General features: G+C 38.4%; 1 protein-coding gene across 3 annotated transcripts in view; it reads left to right on the top strand.

Annotated features, from left to right (window-relative positions):
• NKAIN3 (sodium/potassium transporting ATPase interacting 3) overlaps positions 1-21068 on the top strand; it is a 339304-nt gene that overhangs the window by 306112 nt on the left and 12124 nt on the right. For 2 of the 3 annotated variants that reach the window (XM_063393401.1, XM_063393396.1), the window contains exon 5: positions 6319-6379. In XM_063393401.1, coding sequence (XP_063249471.1) covers positions 6319-6379 — 61 coding nt within the window. Of the gene's footprint in view, positions 1-6318; positions 6419-21068 lie in introns of all 3 variants that reach the window. The other variant, XM_063393405.1, reaches the window with a different exon arrangement.

Genomic DNA, 21068 nt, shown 5'->3' with positions numbered 1-21068 from the left:
GTATCCTACAAATTTTTTATGCATAAAGATTCAGTTTTAAAAGTTTCTTCTCCTTTGATACTTTCTCAGTCTTTGTGGGAAACTGGCTAATAGTGAAGGATCTTGCAGAAAAAAAAAGTAATTGTGTTTGTCAAGTTACAGTTCTGAGGAACCCCAGAGATAAATAAGAAATAATGATTTTCAGCTCTCATCAGCAAAAAAGAAGTCAAGAAAAAGCCGCATTCAGTGAGATGACTGTCTGGGTGGACTGGATGTGTACAAGAGTGTGAAACACAATTTCCATTTTGACTGGAGAAATCTTCCAAACCTAGTCAACCTACAATGTCACATACATCCTCTTGGAGCCAGGAGTGCTGTACATTTATTTGTTTACATGGATGGTTCCATGTTGTTGCAACAAGACCTCTACAAAACTCTGTGGAGTTGCTTAACAGCAGTAAGTGACCTGTTGTACACCTGACCTTGAAGATTAACCTGATAGCCCAGGGCACTGCTTCCTGTGATCTGAAATACTTGGGGAAGACTCACATATCTAGTTTGGACCAGTGGAACTGCAGTATGTGAAGCTGATAGGAAAGAAATATCATCCTGTTAGAGTGTATTTAAAGGCTACAGCTGATGATGACAAAGCAAAGCAGGTAGACTTAAATCAAAATTATCCAAATCATCAATTTTAATAAAAAGTATTTCAGTCTGCAGAAAACAGCCTTGATTTAAATCATCACTCTAGTTTTATTTTGCATTTGTCCTTGCTTTCCTAAGGAAAGGTTAATCCACATTAAGTAGTAACTATTAAAATACATTAATTAGCAAGTAAACATACATTTTTGCACTCAGTTTGATTCTTATTTTTAATAGGATATATTCTAGTAATATCCATTTATTAAAGCAATTATATCTCACAGCATATATTTGCTCAAATGATTAGTTTTTCCATTTCTTACATGTTTTAATAGTTTCTCTCTGTTTAATGATGGACAATTATATAATCTAATTTCACTCCTATTAAACTAGGTATTTACATTTCATGCAGATGTCCATAGCTTAAGCCTGGAGATTTTAGTTAGACTAAAGCATTAAGATCCTCTTGAGACTGCTGCCTGCACAGGAGAAAAAATACAGAGACTACTACTGTTTTCTTTCTACCTAAGGATAAAATCAGAAAATAAATTATGTATCAAAAGCCTTGATAACAGCATCATACCAATGTACCCATGTTCCACTAATAAGAAATCCCTTGTGGACTCCACACTAAAGTTTCTGCCAACTTATAGGCTACGTGACAACTGTTTCTCACATCCTGAGCCTGTCCTTCACTATGGCTTGGAGAATTCAGCAACATTTACCAGCTAGTTATTGAAGAAACAAGGTTTTTGGTAGAAAAATTCTGATGGGTCTGAAGTGCTGCATGGTCATGTCCAGAGAATTATGGCTCAGTGTTCAATAACAAGTGGTGTCCACTCAGGGGCCCATAGTGGGACCAGTGTTGTTTCATGTCTTCGTTACTGACATAGCAGTGTTCTGTGCAGCCTCAGCAGGTTTGCTGATGGCAGCAGGCTGAGTGGTGATGTTGATGGGCTTGAGGGAAGAGATGCCACCCAGAGGGACCTTGGCAGGCTCAAGGAGCGGACCCATGTGAACCACATGAAGTTCAAGAAGGCCACATGCAAGATCTTGCACCTGCAATCCATAACATCAGTACAGGCTGAGGGATGAATGGCATGGAAGAGCCCTGCTGAGAAGAACTTGGGGATCATGGTGGATGACAAACTTAACATGAGTCAGCAAAGTGCACTTTCAGTCCAGAAAGCCAATTGTACCCCTGGCTGCATCACAAGAAGAGTAGCCAGTAGGTCAAGCGGGGTGATTCTACCCCTCTACTCTGATTCCATGATACTCCACTTGGAGGGCCATGAGAGAGTTGGGACTACTTAAACTTCATTTTGGCCTTTCAATTTATAAAGGGGGTTTATAAGAAAGTTGGAAAGAGGCTTTTTACCATGGTCTGTGGTGAGAGGGCAAAGGGTAAGTGTTGTAAATTGAAAGAGCATAGGTCAAGATTGAACCTAAGGAAGACATTTTTCAGAATGAGGGTGGCGAGGCACTTGAACAGGTTGCCAAGAGCAATTGTGGATGCCCCATACCTGAAAGTGTTCAAGGACAGGCTGGATGAAATTTGAGAAACCTGGCCTAGGGAAAGATATTCCTGCCCATGGCAGGGAGGTTGAACCAGAAGAGGTTTGAAGAAGTCCCTTCCAATGAAAACCATTCTGTGGTTCCCTGCAATAGCTGAGTATTTTATGTATTGCTTGTTCTCTCTAAAGAAAGGTGTGCGCCCTAACCACTACAATGATGGATGAAGGCTGGGGACAGCAGTCTCTACCCACAATTTCCCACCTGATTTTCTGTAGAACAGCACTGACAGGTGTCTTCTGAGACACTTAACTAGACTGAGCTCTCCAGGTAAGAAAGGCAGTCATGTACAGTGCAGGGATCCCAGAAGGTTTCAGTGCCTTGAACTCAATGTCAAGACAAGGCCTCCTGGCCATCTGTATTTCTCTCTGGATCAAGCCAGAGGTTCCTATTTATACTTTCAGGTGCTAGGGATCTTTGATGCTTTGGTCATCCTGTTCCAGCCACTTCACTGGTCCCTTTGAATGATTACTGAAACTGAAGATGACCAAATTAAGACTCTTCCAGCTCATATGCATCATATTTGCTTTAGTTATCAGGAACACACATTTCAGGCTATCACTTGGTGCCAGGCCGATAGCCAACATTTCCAGTACCAAGACTGGCAATTAGCATGATGGCTAGATGGGTTCACATGAACATAACACTATTAATTAAACAGCAGCTGTGTTAATCAAGATTACCAAAAGTAATTTATTGGAATAAATATTTTATTAGTATGTCCATCAATAACACAAAATAAAGGATTTTAATTAATTCATTTACAAAAATGTTTACACAGTGGTGACTGTAACTCTGTTTAAGGACCTAGAAACCGGCGCCATCTGTCAAAGGGTATATTCACACTTTATCACTTCTTGTTGATGGTGCTGTAGGTATCAGTTACCCAACTATAACTACTTGTTTGTTAGTTACAAGCCAAGCATTTTCACCATCCCCGAACAGCAATATCTGACAATTGATGCTAAAGGGCTCTTTTTTTCCCTAGTTACTTTATTCTTTCAGAAACATGCATTCTGACAGTTAACTACAGAAAGATTGTTGGATTATGGAGGGTTATGGTTAGTCACTTCTTTTTTTTTCCCTTGAAAAGGCCATGAAATTGAAAGAGGGTGATTTTTTTTTATTATTATTTATTTCTCCTGGTGTTAATAACTAAACAGATGGGGGAAATGGTAAAAATACATACATAAACACAACATAAATACATAAATACAACAGCTAGCCATGGTTTCTATTGCTGATGAATATAAAGAAATATATTTCTGAGAAGCAGAAAAGGCTGCTGATTTTGCAGGTATGTCATAGATTAGGCAAAGTGTGTTTCAAACATTGAAGAGAGTGGGAAAAGATTAAGGAGAAGGTCTACAAAAAGAGCAGCCTCTTTAGACTTTTAAAACTCAGACTTGTCATGACCCACATTTTTTGGAAGATTTTTGGAGCACTTTTCCCTGTTGCTTTCTCTGTGTCAGGTAATTTATTACTCATTAGGGTGGAAGTCTTGCTGTGCTTTATCCACTTGTCCAACATCTTAGACATTTGAGAAATCTGCTGGAAGCACTTACAGAGATATGTTTTATATAATATGTATGGATATAGAGTACATATGTACATATAAAGAAGAAATTCCATTTATAAAGTTAATTTAATACAGAATACTACTAATAAGAAAAAATAAATTCGTGATGGGGAAAGAGTAGATAATTGTAATATTTGATCTTCCTTCACAAACACTTAACCCACAGCCTGTACTACAATTCATTTCTATCATGTTTGTTATTTGTTCAGCAGTTTTACTCTTCAAAATATTTTAGTCATAGTTTAGGAAAAAGAAACAAACCCAGGTGACTTATGTAGTCAAACTGCACGACACAAATGGTGATCAGGAAACATTGTAAATAAATGAATGACATCCTGTTATGAAAAATTACCCATGTTCTGGTCTTTCCCTGGTACTAATACAATATTTTTTAAATTATATGTAACCCTCAGGTGGCACAAGCACCGCATCTCAGGTATGATTTGTCTTTTGATGTCTTGGAAGCCTTTATATTGTATTGTTTTAGTTGTCATACCTGAAAGGTGCTCTAAACTCTGAATGACAAAACTCCCAGCAAAGAATACATGTTCATGGAAACTGCAGTCATGTGCTACAGAGCACATGTGATTTACATTTTCAAGTTCAGGGAAAAAATGTTCCTAATCTGTGAAGGAGACTGTAGGCCAATGCTGGCCCAGGATGTGCTGGCAGCAGACCCGTAAGATGCCATTGTCATTAACAGCAGGAGCTGGAGTGCTCCTGATGCCCCTCACGATTCTCAGCAGGTGCAGTGAGCAGTGACCCTGCTGTGCCAGTGGTGCCATCCTGCTGCAGCCCCCATGGCACCAGGCAGGTGGGGATGGGCAGCCCAGCATGGATCCACCCCAGCCATCTCCTCCCCCAGGGCTGGATTGTGTTTAGCTGGCTCAGAGCATCGGTGCAACAAAGTGCTGTTCACCTGAGAGAGGCTGCAGCAATACCACACAGCAAAGTGGACACAAAAAGCAGTCAGGGAAGCTGCTGATGCTATAGACTGCCCAGAATGAGAGAAAAGTTGGATTAAAGTCACTTTATGGAAACACCAGTGAGGTGAATGCCCTGGAGAGGAAGCTCCAACAGGACTGTGCCACAGTGCTGTGACAGCCCTCATTCACAAATAGCTCAGCTTCAGCATACTGTAGCTTAATTCTCCGTGGGAAGATTAATCCCTTGGAGAAGGATTAAGCTGCAGTGAACTAGGGACACTTTATTTCTGAATGGGAAAGGCCACACAGGGATTGAATGTACTTTATCTTATGTGCATTGATTTCACAGCTTTAGTTAATTCATCTTAACTTCCCTGAATTCCCTTGTGCAGACAAGCTTTTTGTCTGCAGAGAGGCTTTTGGAGCAGCTTGTAAAGCTCCTAGTGCAGCCCAACCAGAAAGCAGGTTGGAATGATTTCTCTGCTTCTGAAGGAGCTTATACCTGTCTAGATACTATTAAATTACCTCTTTCTCAGATGGTTGATCCGTGACATCCTTAGAATAACTATTTTAATTAGATTTTTTGAATGGACCAGAGAAAAATGAGTGTTCTTAAAACTAATCTCTGGGCTATTTTTGAAATCTCTCATGAAGAGTCTTTTCAAGGCTTTCAGATAGCATGAATTGTGTACAGCTGCACAAACAATATTTTCTCAAGATTGGACATGTCTGGCCGTGCAGTTTAATAGCTTTCCTTGCCCAGTGGGATTTTCTTCGTCTTTGGTCATGGTCATAAGAAAATATTATGTCTGTATGGATAAGGAGTGAGTGGAGTTTCTATTTCTTGATCCTAAAGATCTTAATCCCTTCCCCTTGGTGGCACAAGTGACACAGATCTGGGTTAAGGAGGATATTTTCGTGGGTGCTGCTGTTAAAATAAGGGCGTGGTTTGACTGTTGTTGTTCTTTGGGGAAATGATACTGTTCATTTCCTGCATATTTAACATGAGTTACCAATAAGGTGTTTCCTGATATCAGTGAATCATAACCCATTTTTACTGTGTAGCTGCCTCATGACAATTCACCTATCAATTTAAAATTTTGCCTAACAGTTCTTCACTGGGACACTTCATGCAGCACAGAAAGACATCTCTTGTGGGTTCCATAGAAGTGTTACTATGAATGAATTCTGCAGCAGTCAATAAATATTTAGGCATTTTAGTAAGCATATGAGGTGCATAGGGGGCCCACATTCATGTGGGAAAACCATGTGAGAACAGAGGTATTGAAGAACAAAGAAATGAAAATAATAGCTGAATATCAGAGTACAGATGTTTTCCACCAGCATTACTCAATATTACTCAATATTCATCAACAGTGATGCCAGTAGGACTAGGAAAATATTTTAAACTATAAAATGCATATTTATATAGAAAATATACAACATGGGCAAAAGAGGGGAAATTAATTTAGCTGTTGTGACCACTGAAATTTGTAAATGTGGGAAATAGAGGTAAATATCTCTAAAACTCAGCTATGATACCTGTATATATCACTGTAGTAAAACCTTTGTAAGTGTTCAATGTGTTCTAATGATGGCTTTTACTCTTTTTTCACACAGCTCATTGGATTTGTGTACGCCTGTTACGTGATCAGTATTTTCATGGAGGAGGAGGACAGCTGTAAGTACTGATACACACCTCAGCATCTCTGGAGCCAAGGTACCTGGGCTGAGACTGAGTCTTGCACTGAACTACCAAGGCAAAGAACAAAGTTAAAAAAATGGCAGGGTCTGGCTTTCATGTACACACCCAATTATGCTTAAGGACATGCTTATTTAGGTACTAACAAGTTAGTGAGGTAGGATTGCACTTTCTGAACTTCTTCACAGAGGTTTGTGAACCTCTTACATGAGCCAGTCACAGTGATGAAAATTATGTGATCCTTGTTGCACACATACAGATATAGATGTATGTCTTTATGTATGTACATTTGCATCTGAATCAAAGCTCCTGAAGCCTCCTAATCTGTTTTTCCAAATAACAGCTTTATCAGCAGTAAAATTAATGGAGAAGACAGACCAAGCCATTTGCAGTGTGCAGTATCACTCTGATCAATAACTGGGTAAACCTGATCTGTCCTTACAGGCACCTGGGCCATGTATTTAAAATGCTGACCCCATGTTCTTAACTTGCTTTTGTCCGTGAAATCTTTATATACATACTCATATTGTTCCAAAACTTTGAAAATGTGCACACCATAAGAAAGAATTTCTCAGAAAGTCAATAAGAGGTTATTGGAAAAATCTGAATATGCTGAACATTTTGGTGGGATGCTGTGTGAAAAGTGGTTGTGAGAATTGCCTGAGGATGTCACCATACCCACATTACTGGGATAGCCATTGGTAAAAGCAGTAGAGAGAATGGAAAAATATTGGATGAGCAGAGGAGCAAACACAAGAACAAATTTAAAAAGGGACAATGTGTAATCATTTAAATTACTTCCTCTCATTTATAAGGAGGTAAACAGTAAAATAGCTCTCTCTATGGGAAAAAAAGAATGAATGTCAATAGCATTTTATGGTTATATGATAAATAACATGCAACCAAATATTTGTTTATATACTTTTATTCATAAATGATTACACAGTTGTTTCGATTCTTCACAGAATAGGTCTAGTTGGTGAATATCATAGGAAGAGTTAATTTAGTTTATAGGAACTATAAGAGTTAATTTGGTTTATAGGAAGGTGTTTGATAATACCTGGAAAATCTTATTGAAAACATGATTCAAGTAATTCATGTCTGTGATGAAACAGCAGAATGTTTCATTGAAAACAGTGTGAAAGACTGTAAACAAAATATTTTTCCATTGCTACAAATTGTACAATGTTCAGTTCTCCATCATAATGCAACAGACATTAGTATCAAATGTATTTTAACACTTTCATTTAAAGGTTTTTATTAGGAAGAAAATATATCAAAGAGATTCTTACATAAAATTGAGTGGCAAGGAGCCATAAGCATGTTGTGCACATGTGGAAAGGCAAAAGGAGCCTGTATAAAGATGGGTGCTGTAAAGGAGAAATATGAACACTTGAAGAAGAAACATCAAATGTAGGGCTTGAGGAGAAAAAGCCCAGAAAATGCTTCCTGAGAAAGCTGGAAACTGCCAGTTAGACAGGAACTGATAACGTGGAGTATCAGCAGGTGGCACAGCAGCACAATGGCTGTACAGTTTGGGGTGTACAAACACAGTGTTTGCTCAGTGAAATCCAGACACTACTCCTTTCCATATGGCTGTGAGGAGGGCAGTAACCAGGACTTCATAGGGCTGGCTGGGAACTTGGTTTATGAGACAGTTACTAACTAAATGCCTGGAACAGGGAGGCTGCATCAGGTGCTATGGGGGGCCTGCAGACTGAGGAGGACAAAAACTACAGCGCCTCTGAGGAATAATCCTGTGTGCACATACAAACCAACATGCAAACACAGATGCATCTCTACCTGGGAAGATAGACTCTTCTCTTTTTACACAAATATGTTATATTACTGTTGGGTTTGTTTAGCCCTTTATAGTGTGCTTCACACACCCTGTTTTAGGCATGTGGGAATGACAAAACTCCCAGCAAAGAATACATGTTCATGGAAACTGCAGTCATGAGCTACAGAGCATATGTGATTTACATTTTCAAGGTCTCCTGAGAGGGTTTTTGTCAAGTTAAGGGCCCTATTCACTTTGAAAACATGTCTATTTCAGAAGAGATGGGGGCTGATTAATTTTCCTCTGATGGTGAGCCCACCAAATTGTCTTTTGAGGATTTTGAGCCATATGATACAGATGGAAATTTAAATCACTGAGAATGGAGAACAGCTAACATATTTATCAACCAATAAAACACATCAGGTGCTAAGGTGATCCAGTATGTTGAACTAACCCAGTTCCCGTTCTCCTCAAATGAGTCAGAGGTCTGCATTTAATTTCTGCTTGTCTTTCAGAGCTGTCGATGACAATTTGTTCTTCTGTTACAAGTAATGTCCTTTGTTAGGAAGGGACAAATTTCCCATTTCACTTGTATCTTTACATTTGATCTTCTGTACTCCTGCGTGCATAGGGGTTTTTTGGTTGACAGAGAATGACCTGGGGCAGGGGCAAGAGCAGTGCACAAAGGAAGGAAAAAGAGGAGCAAAGAAGTGGAATAGCTGCAGCTAGGAGATTTTACAACCATTAAAAAGAAGTAATTTCTGATTTGCTACTTTTTTATTGCCTTCTAAGATTCTGAATTGGATCAAAGCCCTTTAATGTCTCACTTTGTGTCTTAGTGCCCATTTTGTGTTTTAGAGCCCTCTAAGCTTGTAGATAAATACATTATAGACAAATGTTAACCCCTTCATAGGAATCACACAGATATGTTTTGAATAAAGAAACATCTGTTTAAGGCACAGTGGGAAAATGGTTTGGTTTGATAATTAGCTGAGAAGAACAGGACTTATTCTGGAGAAATTCACATTGCTTACTTGCGGCATAATGAACAGAAAATTATTCTAGATGTAAGCACAGTGCTGCTTCAAAACAGATTGAAAGTAGACAGTGTTTTCATTAGGATAAAAGTCCAAAAACCTGCAACTGAGACCAATTTTATGCATTTTAATATGATGCACTGGGTCTTTTTCTTAGCAGATGCAGCTATTCAATCCTATTTTGGCAGTAGTTTGCACAGAATAAATCCTCAGCCATCTGAGTGTCAAAGCCTCCCTAATTAAATATACTCTGCAATATTCAGTGCATTGAGTTAACCCCAGTTCTTGGTCTAAAACCCATCAGGCAGACTTAAAAATTAATAATAGCTGCCTGTTTAGCCTCTGTGCAGTGCTTAAATGGATTTTGAGCCTGACATTTCAGCTGATGGACACTATTCTGAACAGTAATAATGCTTGAGGAAACATTTATTTCCAGCTATTGCTCACCTTACCTACCTTTCATACTGTAGTTAACTTTTACTTAGAAGGAAGATGGTAGGAGGTCAAAAGGAATGAAAAAATAGGCATGTAAAAGGCACACTAGGGTAGTGGGGTTAATACCTTCCATCATTCATCCTAATGAAAAAGTCTATTTATATCTCTTCCCTTCATTTTTTCATTTCTTTCTTTGTAGATCTATCAATCTCTATAAGCCCTTTTGAAGGAGTAGAATATGTGAAATCTGTAATCATAAAACCCTGTCACTATCCTGTTTGTGAATCATTTTCTCCTAAAAATGAACTCAGAAACTGATTTCCACCTTGTCAGAGTTACTGTTTTAATTCAGTGGAGTCTGGAGACTAGGCAAAATACATTGCTAAAATCAAGAATAGATTTTTAAATAGTTTCTGGGCATTTTTGAGAAACAGTTGATAGGATTACTGCTAAATACGAGTTCATAAATGTGACACGGACACGTCAGAAGTGATAGTTCTGTACTGTGGATTCTGTGGAGTGGGAACTGATTTGTAAACAAATTGCATAAGGAAATAACAGTGAAATCAGAGGGGGAGGTTTGCCACCAATGAAAAGCCAATCCAATGAAACTTAAACCTCTTCTTTGCATGGGCAAAAATAATGGAAAAGGCTTCAATTTACCATGAAGATTTATCCCTTAAATGAAAACATAAGAACAAAATTAATAAAGAAAAAAGGATTCTTTTTTTGTTTGTGCGCTATGCTAGTTGTGTTCACAGCTCAGCTGTACTTTTAGAAGAGAGAGGAAGATGAATTTGTTTTTACAAATTACAAGTTTCCCCATATTGTGGTATCAGTATGACCCTCCATATGTTATCATTAGAAAAATATTAAGTAAAGCAAGATACATTATTACTTCCTCTGAAAAACTACTGCATTGCCTTATCTGACATATGGCATTACATTCATACACACCATTGAGCATCTGCTGCCAGTAATCAAACAAGAGATAAACAGTTTTATATCATATTTAATTTAATATTTATAGTTGCACAGTGATAAATTTCTTATAAATATGCTAATTTTTTTGCAAAATGAAGAACTAGCTAACAATAGCTAATATTTAAATATTTGATTACCTTTGTATATAAGTATCCAAGTTTCCTTAACTGAGGAGTTTTTGGGAATCCACTACTACTATCTTTACATTAATTGCAATTATACATGCAGTTGAGTCCATTTACCTTCTGAGAAGAGAATTTTTGTGATAAAATGTTTAATATCAAGGATTACCAAGAAGGAGGATTCTGCACTACTCTTCTGTTGGGCAATACAAGAATCAAACATGCCCAGTCAACAGCTGTCCTAAATTACCTCCTTGAAAAAGAGGACTTAACAAAACCTGTCAAACAGCAGCACAGGTCATTGCTGGGCTTTAGCACTCACCATTCTCACCTTTAAACCATAATGACTTGAAACTAAATGTTGCTGACCAGTGGATGAGTGTGCTTGACACAGACTTTTAAGATGAGGATGTTTTATTGCTTGGCAGTGAAACAGCGCTATAAGCTGCCAGGTAGACAGCGTTCTCCTGACTTTAGTGTTTCTGGAAAATGGGAGTGACTACCAGTATTTTTGGATGGCTTGAAAGCAGTTTGCATCTTTCTGTTCACCTGGACAAGAAAGCCAAACCCCAGAATTTTGGAAAATTTTTGTTTTGGAAAAACAACAGAATCAGGTATTTTTGCCAGGTATTCATATTGCTATTGAATAGTTGTGGATTCATAACCAGATGTATTCTGTAGTTCAACTGAGCAGTTTTCTAAAAATAAAGAGTGACTTCCTGCAGAGATGAGTTGTCCAACATACCTGTCCTCAAAAGTGGTCTGTGACATCTGGAAAGCCAGGGAGCCCAGCCAGTGCCACAGGGGGTTCCTGCTGCTCCTTGCACTGAGGTGCTGCCTACATTTCAGGGTGGTTCATTCCCTGCTGGCAGCCTCTGTCGTCATCATCTTGCAGATGCCCACCATGAACTGAAGGAGAGGTCGTGGTGTGACCAGAAATGTCACCAGGCATATCAAGGGGGGTTCCTCTGTTCAGCTGTGGCCAAGGACAGCCCCACCAGACATTTAATGGAGACCAAAAATGTCAAGTTGCAGTTTCTGTAGACTCTAGAGATCTGTCCAGCTGGAGTTTGTTGATTAAATGCAGACTTACTATAGGTAAGGTTTACTACCTTACCTATACCTGACTCCACTTTCTCCTGTAGTGGAAATAGGTCCTAACAACACTTTATGGTTTAACAGCACTGTATGGTCCTACAGTCCTATTGGTGTCCTCTTTATATATCATTAGCCTCAGTGAGTGAATTACCTGAAAATTCATGCTCATTCCTACAGTAAACTAACACAATGAATTCTGAAGCATAAATAAAGGAAGAAATAGTGCAGGACTGTTACACTATTTAAATTATCTCTACATGCTGTTTCAATCTATTTTTGCTTCTTTTTTCTTTTTTCTTTCTTTTTTAACATTCAGTTATTGTACATTGCCTGAGAAAGCATTTGTTCTAGTTCCTATGGAAACATATGCATGGATATAATGCACACAACCAAGGGTAAAATTAAGGTGGTATAAAATAAAAGCCATTAAACAATATAAATATAGATACTAGGAAAAAAACTTGATTCTAGATAGGTTATGGACAAAAAAAGTGCAGCAAAGGCATGATACTCTCTTTTTTCTGCTTAAAAACCATGGATGAATAATAATCTGTCACAGGAAAGCAAATCTAAAATATATATATATACTCATGCAACTGTCTGCTTTTACATTTCCCTAGCAAAATGTACAAAATGGTCTTCACTTCCAGTTGTATTCTCCATTGACTGTTGCAGAACACTGTTCTAAGAGATTGTCTTTAAATAATAGATGGTGCACAGTATATGGAAAGAGGAGTCTTAACTGTGGGGTATTTCTAGCAGCAGCAGAAGTTACCTGCTTGAAAGTACCATAGTTTCCTGTGGAATGCAACATGTAAGGTTTGTCCAGACAGGGTGCAGGCAAGGCATGAGGAAATGGCATCATCTAAATGAAGTATAAGCTAATTCCAATTTTCCATTGGTTTAACATAGCTTACTCTAAGGTGTGAATCAAATAACTTGAGGAAATCCCCCTTGAGTTTCTAAACCACTTCAATGAAATATTTTAGTCTATCTTCAGTAAAGAATTAATTTCTTAATGTTGGGTTGCTTGAATAGGTATGGAGATAATAGTCAAGACACCATTTCCATGCAAGCCAGCAGCTCATTGATTTTGCATTAAGGAAGGGGATAAATCACTCAAATAGTGAGAGTACCTCCAGTGCATTCCTACAATTCCTCCCTTAAGTCAGAAATTTCTTCCTGAAATTCAGTAGAAAACAACCACCTCAATCACTTTAGCAAAAAAAATATTATTGGATATTCTCCAGAACATCAATAGGTCACAGCAGTAGTGATTAATTCACAGTACAATTTTGAAATGTTCTTTTGTGGGTGAGGAAATCCCAGGTGCCCAGAGCCAGATGTATCTGGCTCTACAGACTACAGCTCAGTGGGTGAGGTGTATTCTCTGCTTCATACATTGAAATGATATTTGGTCATTTTGATCAAGTTAGACTTCTCCAGGTTTTTGTGGGTTTTTTTGGTTTGGTTTTTTTGTGTGTGTGGTTTTTGTGTTTTTTGTGGTTTTTGTTTTGGGTTTTTTTGGTTTGTTTTTTTTTTTTTTGTAAAAAGTTGAGGAAGATTTCAGGAGAGGAAAATTAAATATTTTTTAAAGCTCTCTGTTACACCAATGGATTGTGTGAGCATTCAGCTGCCAAAAGATTCTGAGATGCAATCACTAGCTTTCATCCACAGTTCTGGATTCTAACTGTAGAAATATGCACATATATTATATGCAGTCATTTAAATGGGACTTCAGGAGCACAGGTACAGTATTAAGAAATATCAGTAAGGAAAGGAAAATAGATTTGATGTACTATTTTCAGACAGTACTAATACAGTTTTCTGAACAGAGATATGTGTCAGAATGGTATTATAGCATCATGAGACAATTTTACCTGTTTTGATAAATATGTGCATGTATATATATATGTATATATGTGTGTAGGTGGATACGTATATCCATGTGGATGCGTATGCAGTTGAATATATACATATTTCGGTTCAAACACAGGTATATACAGACTCCCCTTAACTTTGAACTGATTTCCAGACTCATAGCTAGAGAGTTTTTAAAGGCTAGTTCACTACTACCTGATCAGTTTCTGTTTTACAAATACAATTAATGTTAAGCATTTCCACCATTGATCCAGAATATTTAGATTAGATATATGGAAGAATTTTTTACAATGAGGATGGTGAAACACTGGAAGAGGTTGTGCAGAGAAGTGCCAGGTGCCCCATCACTAGGAACAAAACTGAAGGTCAGCAATCTGATCTAGATGAAGATGTTCCTGCTCAGTGCACGGGGATTGGACTAGATGGCCTTTAAAGATTTCTTCTAAACCAAATTATGCTATGATTTGGTGATTCTACGAATATTATATAGCATATCACATATAGAAATATATATATATATTCACACATTCGTGCAACTATGTACAGATTTAACAAGGACAAATGCAGTGTCCTGCACCTGGGGAAGAATAACCCCCTGCTCCAGCACAGGCTGGGGGCTGACCTGCCAGAAAGCAGCTCTACAGAGAAGGACCTGGGGGTGCTGGGGGACAACATCTGTCCATGAGCCTGCAGTGTGCCCTCATGGCCCCAGAGGTGTCCTGGGCTGCATTAGGAAGGGCATTGCCAGCAGGCCGAGGGAGGTGATCCTGCCCTCTCCTCAGCCTTGCTGAGGCTGCATCTGGGGTGCTGTGTGCAGGACTGGGCTCCTCAGGACAAGACAGAAAAGGCACTACTAGCAGAGGGTTACAAAGATCATTAGGGAACTGGAGCATCTCTCTTACGAGGAAAGACTTGAGGAGCTGGAGAAGATATGAATGAGAAGAGAACATATCTATGCATACAGTTATCTTAAGGGCAGGTATCAAGATGGTGGGGACAGACTCTTCTTGATGGTCCCCAGTGACAAGACATGGGGTAGTGGGTACAAACTCAAACACATGAAATATATTCCACATGAAATATATTCCACATGAAATATATGGTACTCCACTAGAGTATAAAGAGAAAAAAAAGTCTTTACTTTAAGGGAAGCAGGGCATTAGAACAAGCTCCCAGAGAGGCCGTGGAGTCTCTTTCTGTAGCTATTCACCAACAGCAACCTGCTGTACGTCAACCTGCTTTAGCAGCAGGGTTGGATTACACAATCTTCAGAGATCACTTTCAGCTCCAACAAGTCTATGATTTTGTGATGGAAGACAACTATCTTCAAGTTGGAATATACTTATAATTATGCAGTTTTCTTTAAACTTCCCTTATTTTTTTTTTACTACTTTAATAAATAATAATCTTATTAAAAGGGAATAATAATTCTAGTTTTAGGGGTTATATCATTTAATGAGAGCTCCTCAGCAGTTCTTAGATCCATGCATTGCTTCCCTACTCCCAAATACTCAGTATGGCCTTTTTTTTAACTGGCTCATTTGATTCTAGTTTCTACTAACCTAACTTAATATTGATTTTGTTTTAGTCTCCACCTTCCACCTCCTTGGCCTTTCTGTTTAAATTAAATCTGTCTTTAAATGGATGCTATCCCAACCCCCAGTTGCCAGCACCTTAGTCTTTTCACTTAAATTGCATCTATTGTTAAATCAATCTTACTCCACATCCAGCGTTGCTCTCTTGAGCTTTCCACTCAACATCACACACAGGCCTAAGTGGTGCCCCTTCCTGTCTGTACTTTTCATCCAGCTGCTCCATTAAAATGAAACCTCTTTACGAATCCATTTTCCACTTCCAGTAGCAATCCTGTTACTTCTTCATTTCTGAGTGGCAGCAGCCTTGTGTCTGTTTCAGTTTGTGGAGCTTACAAAGAAAGTTTTCAGACTCCCACTCCTCTGTGTAAATGCCATCTCTCCCAAATCTTAACTGTGATGCAGATAGGTTATCCTAATTTCTTGGTCTCAGCTTAAGTAACCATTGTTACTGCTGCCTGAGTGGTAAGTTCCCAGTCAACAAATCATGTCCAAGAGTTCTGTCTTGTGATAACTGCTGCCTTTGGTGTGGCAAGAGTAAGCCTGGAGCAAATGGTGTGTCCCCATAGTGAAGGGGTGTGCTGAGCCAAGGGGAGCAGAGGATTACACTGGGCTGTAAACTGTCCTTATTATATCTGATAAGGAATCTGGGAACTCAGTGAGCAATGAACAGTCACATTTGAGTCATCTGTACCCACAGCTGCCCTCATACCATGCGTAACTCAGGCTGTTTGACAGACCTGACAGACTTGCAGATGAATTAGGAGTTTAAGGGGTCAGAGTCCTCAATGCCTTTTCCTGTATGCCCATGCCTGGCCTGCAAGAGAGATGGTGAGGTTTCATCTCAGAAGAAAGAAAAGTCCTCCCTTCTTCTTAACAGATAATAGCCTCAAAAAATTAAGATAGATCCATGCAGGCCACCTGAGCTGAAAGACTGTCACTCATTTTTCCTGAAGATAAGATTTGTTCACACTTCTGATAGCACTCTGCTTTGAAACACAGCAGTAGAAAAGCCAAAGCTGTTAATTTCTTGTTTAAAGGGAGTATCCATGCCAAAAATCATACGAGTCCCTTTTTATCTAATGGGTTCCAGTGTATGTAATCATACATTATAGCCTTAGAGGAAGTTCAAACTACTTAGAAAAGAGGGTACTACGAATTCAAAAAGAGATGGATAACCAGCACAATTCAGTGAAGTACATTGAACCAAGCCATGAATTTCAGGTCATAGTCAGGTAAATTTTGAAGATAATTTTATTTGGTAATGGATACTTTCTCAAGATGTGGCAAAGTTGAAAAAAGTCGAGTAAGAATTAACTATCCACCACTTTATACATCTTTGAAAATCTCAGGTCTGAGTCTCGTAAATCTAAAGGCAAGCAGCATCTTCCACCAAGAAAAAATTTCAGTTTTGTTTGGAAGAGAGAGGGATAACCAGTGATTGCGGATAAGATCAAAGCAAGAGAAAGACCCTTGCATATAAAGGATCACAAGAATCTCTTAGAAGAACCACAGTCACAGAGCAAGAGAAAGGAGAAGTTATTAAGTCAGTTTGTCAGAGCATGATGCTAATTAACACCAAGGTTGTAGATTCGATTCCTGTATGGGCCATTCACTGAAGAGCTGGACCCAATGATTCTTGTGTGTGCCTTCCAATTCAGAATGTTCTGTAATTAAAACACTGAAACTAATTTAGGTGGTGGTTGATAAACACTTCTTTTTATTCTGTGAAATTCTTACCTCTTCTTTAGTTCTCTTTACTGTGTTTCTGATGTCATCACAACTTCAACCTTTCATAAAGTAATCTTTTTAAATTCCTCCTGTTTTAAACTTTGACTTGTTGTCTATATGTTGTGCTTTTTAGATTTCCTAGTTCTTCAATTTCAATGGCCTAATGGTTTCAGTATACAAGATAAGCAGGATTTACAGCAAGAGGTGTTGTCTTAATAAATCAGGAGATATAGCTGTTATGGTTTTCCTGCTGGGCCAGTTGATCAAATAAAATATATTGACTGTTCCTAGAAAAGCTGTTTTTCAAAAAGGCTACATTATATTTATTGTATTTAGTCTGTATTGCTGATGTGCTTTATTAACTCTGTATCATAACAAGTCTATTTCTTACCAGTGCTCTGTGATTTGGGTCATAGCTGGTCTCACTTTAAACTTCATCTGACATTCTTTTGCCTTGAATCAGTAAATATATAGTTGGTTTTGCTAGCAGAAATTTAATCTCAGTTCATCTGTGTTTTTCTCAGTATCACAGACTAGATACAGCAAAATTAAGTGATACTGTGTGACTCTCATCATTTATATGATGACTCTTATTCCTTGGCATTGATTTCTACTCATTCTCTTTTCTTCCTTAAAAATGACAATGTGTTATTTTGGAGAACTGAAATTTGAGAGTGCCAAGGTTTTCAGAAATGTGTATTTTTACTTCATTGTTCTTCAGGGAGAGACTTTTTTATGGATGAGGGCAGTGTTGCATTATCTTTCTTTTTCATTAGCAGATTGATTCACTGGTGGCTTCAAAGTGAGTATTAATCCTGTTACTGACTCTACTCCAGACATTCATCTTTCTCCTAATATGAAATGATACCACTTCCTAACAATGAGAAAACCATTTTCCTAGCCATCATGTTTGCTAACACATGTGATATTTCTTTTTTCGCTCCATCGTATATGAGAAGACCACTGGTTGTTGTAAGCTCCCATTTTATAATACTCTACATTCTCAGCTCTATTTTCAAAGCTGGAAAAGTAGTCATTTTATGTTTGGGGGTGTTAAGGAGCTAATTTGACTTGGTGACAGAGATAGTAATACCAATAGCAGGATTAAGAGATGAGAAAGTTGACTTAAATGTGAAGAAAGAGCAGGAAAAAAGGCAATAAAAAATATGAGGGACAATAGATGTCCTCATTTGCAAGAAATACAGAGACAAAGGGGTACTCATGGATTCACTTGCATGTGATTAAGTAGTAAACTTAGCAGTTATATCCACAATGGCTCCAAAATGCTGGATAGTCATATATTCAGGAGTAGAATGAGAGTACCATAGAGGAACTTGATAGTGCATTTACTGGTGTTGGAAAAGGTTCACATGATACTGATAAACAAAGGATTCTTTTGCTGGCTTCCTCATCTTGAGAAACTAAAAGCAAGAAGAAACAGAAGATTAGAGCTTATTCATTTGTACTCATTCACAGAGATAAAAAATTAAAAGGAAGATATTGAGAATCTGGAGGTCACTGAAGGGATTTCTGTTTCCTGTCTGCAGATTTTGATTCAGAGAAGGCACAGTAGGACCACAGGCTTCTGCTGGGAGGGATGTTCTGCTGGGATGAGAGCAGGGCTACATCAGTGTAGGAGGAAACATTGCCTGCTTAGCAGAGGAAAATAGGTAGTCTGGATCTAAAGACAGTAAAGCCCTGGGAGGTTTGTGGTAGAAAACTTTGGTATCTGCCACCTGAAGGACTGAAGCAGACCACCCCTAAGGGAGGTGCAGCTGTGAGTGCAGTGTAGATGCAGGGTGGGGAATACATACAGTGCCCCACACAAAGGAGCAAATGCCATGTGGTGAAGCAGGATTTCTGCTCAGAATGTCACTTGTAGTCACGAGGGCAAAGGCAGGATAATAAATGAAAAGGAGGATGAGGAAATGGAAATGGCCTCATCTGAAATAGAAAAAAATGTTAAATAGTGTTAATGGATTTGATGTCAGATTGGAAAATAGCCTCAGATCAGTACTCTTTTGAAAAAGCTGACACCTGACCTCTCAGGCTACTGGAAGTACAAGTTTTAGCACATGTAGCAAGTTCAAGATATCAAGTCTTTTGAGGTAAAGCTGGTAGTTCTGTACCTGGATCCCAAAGTCAGCTACTAATAAAGGAAAGGCCTGGGAAGAAGGAGACTTCCCTGACTGACAGCAAAAGACATAACAGACAGGCATGTTAAGCAGATTTTAAAGCTAATAAAAACCAGTTATAAAGGAAAGAAGAATTGCAACATGGGCTGAATGTGACAGAGCTTTAGTCAGCTAGACCTTTGAAGTGGATGTGCATGATTCCCTTTATAGAAAACTTCCCAAAAATACTGCAACACAAAACTCATAAAACGCAGAATTAATTGCATTACGACCTAGCGCGCTTCTAAAATGAAAAACTCAAAGTTACTGGATCATACAGAACAGAAATGAGAGGCTTATAGCATTTCCTTCATAGTTTTCTATGTCTGTTTAGTTGGAGGACCATTTGAGTCTCAGCCAAGCCTCTGGCTTCTGGATTTGCAGGTGTTCTGCTTGGCGTCCCAAGTTCTTCCCATTGTCTCTAGGGCCTGCCTGGTTTGCTGCTCCCCACTGCAGCCTCTGCTTGAGGAGCAGCCTGGCAGCTCCTCGGTTCACTTCACTTGTTTTTGAGACAAGTAAGGATACAAACACATGAAGCAAATATCATGTCATAGAGGATGATAGTAGCAAATTTCAGAAGCAGAATTTCATCCCTAGGAAGGTGGGAAGCTGATCCAGAATCACTCAGTGATAAGAATACCTCCAGTCTTGTAACCTGCTTTTTTAAATAAAATTAATGTTCTGTTGTGAATGGATGATGTGAACTTTCTTCAATACATAAAAATCCTTTCCTCCAAATGTCACAGGTGTTCTAATATGTCATGTGTTTGATCTTGCAAATACTTTCCTCTAGGAATTTCATCTTTAATTATTCATTAGAGTTGAACAGGTTCAGCATTAATTTTAAAAACAGGGAACATTCATTTCTCATACTAAAATATTGTAGTTAAGGTTAAAAAAACCAGATATGATATTTTTGGATATGTAATAATGAGGCAGTTATAAATACTTAAGTGCTGCCTCAAAAAATTAATAATTGGATCATACTGACAAATAACTGAAGCCAAAAGGAATTCTATGGAGACAAAGACAGGCCAGGAACAGAGCCTCATGGGACTCAACTGATAGGAAAAAACCCCTAACACTTGAAAGAACAAAACACCTAACCTGCAACCTAGCAATGAACTTTAAGTGGAATAGATCAATTCCAATTGGTCTGAGCATCTGCACTGGCCATTTTTGAAGGAACACTGTAGTTTATGGCCTCAAACTCAGCAGTACTATAAAGGCACACTAATACCTAGCGTGTATTCCTCAGTCAGAATACCAAAAGGAGATCAAAGCGCAACTTCAAAAAGCAGGCTCAGAGTTCTGTCTCTTTTGAAGTCAACTTGGACACATTTATTGTGAAGATCATGTGTCTGGAGGTGTGACTGAAGCTGTAACAGCCTTCTGCACAATAGTCTTGGGAATATTTGAGGTGCCATTTTCATGGATAGATTGAATGGATTAGTGGATAGAGCTCAATGTCTTGTTTCTGTCCCAATATCATGTGAATGTAATTGATAGATGTAGTTTCTGGGGATTTAATGTCTTTTATGCAGGGATTATTTTTTCTTTGCAGGCTTGCTTTGTACATAAGCAGTATAGTAACTGAAAGAGGGAATCACAGGACATTCTGCACCAAAAGGAACCAGATCCAAAAGGGTGCCAGAAAGGGGAAAATAAATAATTAGTGAAGATTAAATTTTACCAATTTTACATCTCTAATTTTCTCACTGTATAAAAAATTATCTAGGAAGTTTTAATTAGAATTGTCTACAATTTACTTTGATCATATGCAGAAAGAAAGCTACCCTTCACTATATTTGAGACCTCAGGCAAGAACTAGTAA

Source organism: Prinia subflava, chromosome 1 (assembly GCF_021018805.1).
Source record: "Prinia subflava isolate CZ2003 ecotype Zambia chromosome 1, Cam_Psub_1.2, whole genome shotgun sequence".
Taxonomy (NCBI): domain Eukaryota; kingdom Metazoa; phylum Chordata; class Aves; order Passeriformes; family Cisticolidae; genus Prinia; species Prinia subflava.
The sequence above is the reverse complement of the archived record's forward strand: the minus strand, read 5'-3'. Positions and strand labels throughout refer to the sequence as shown.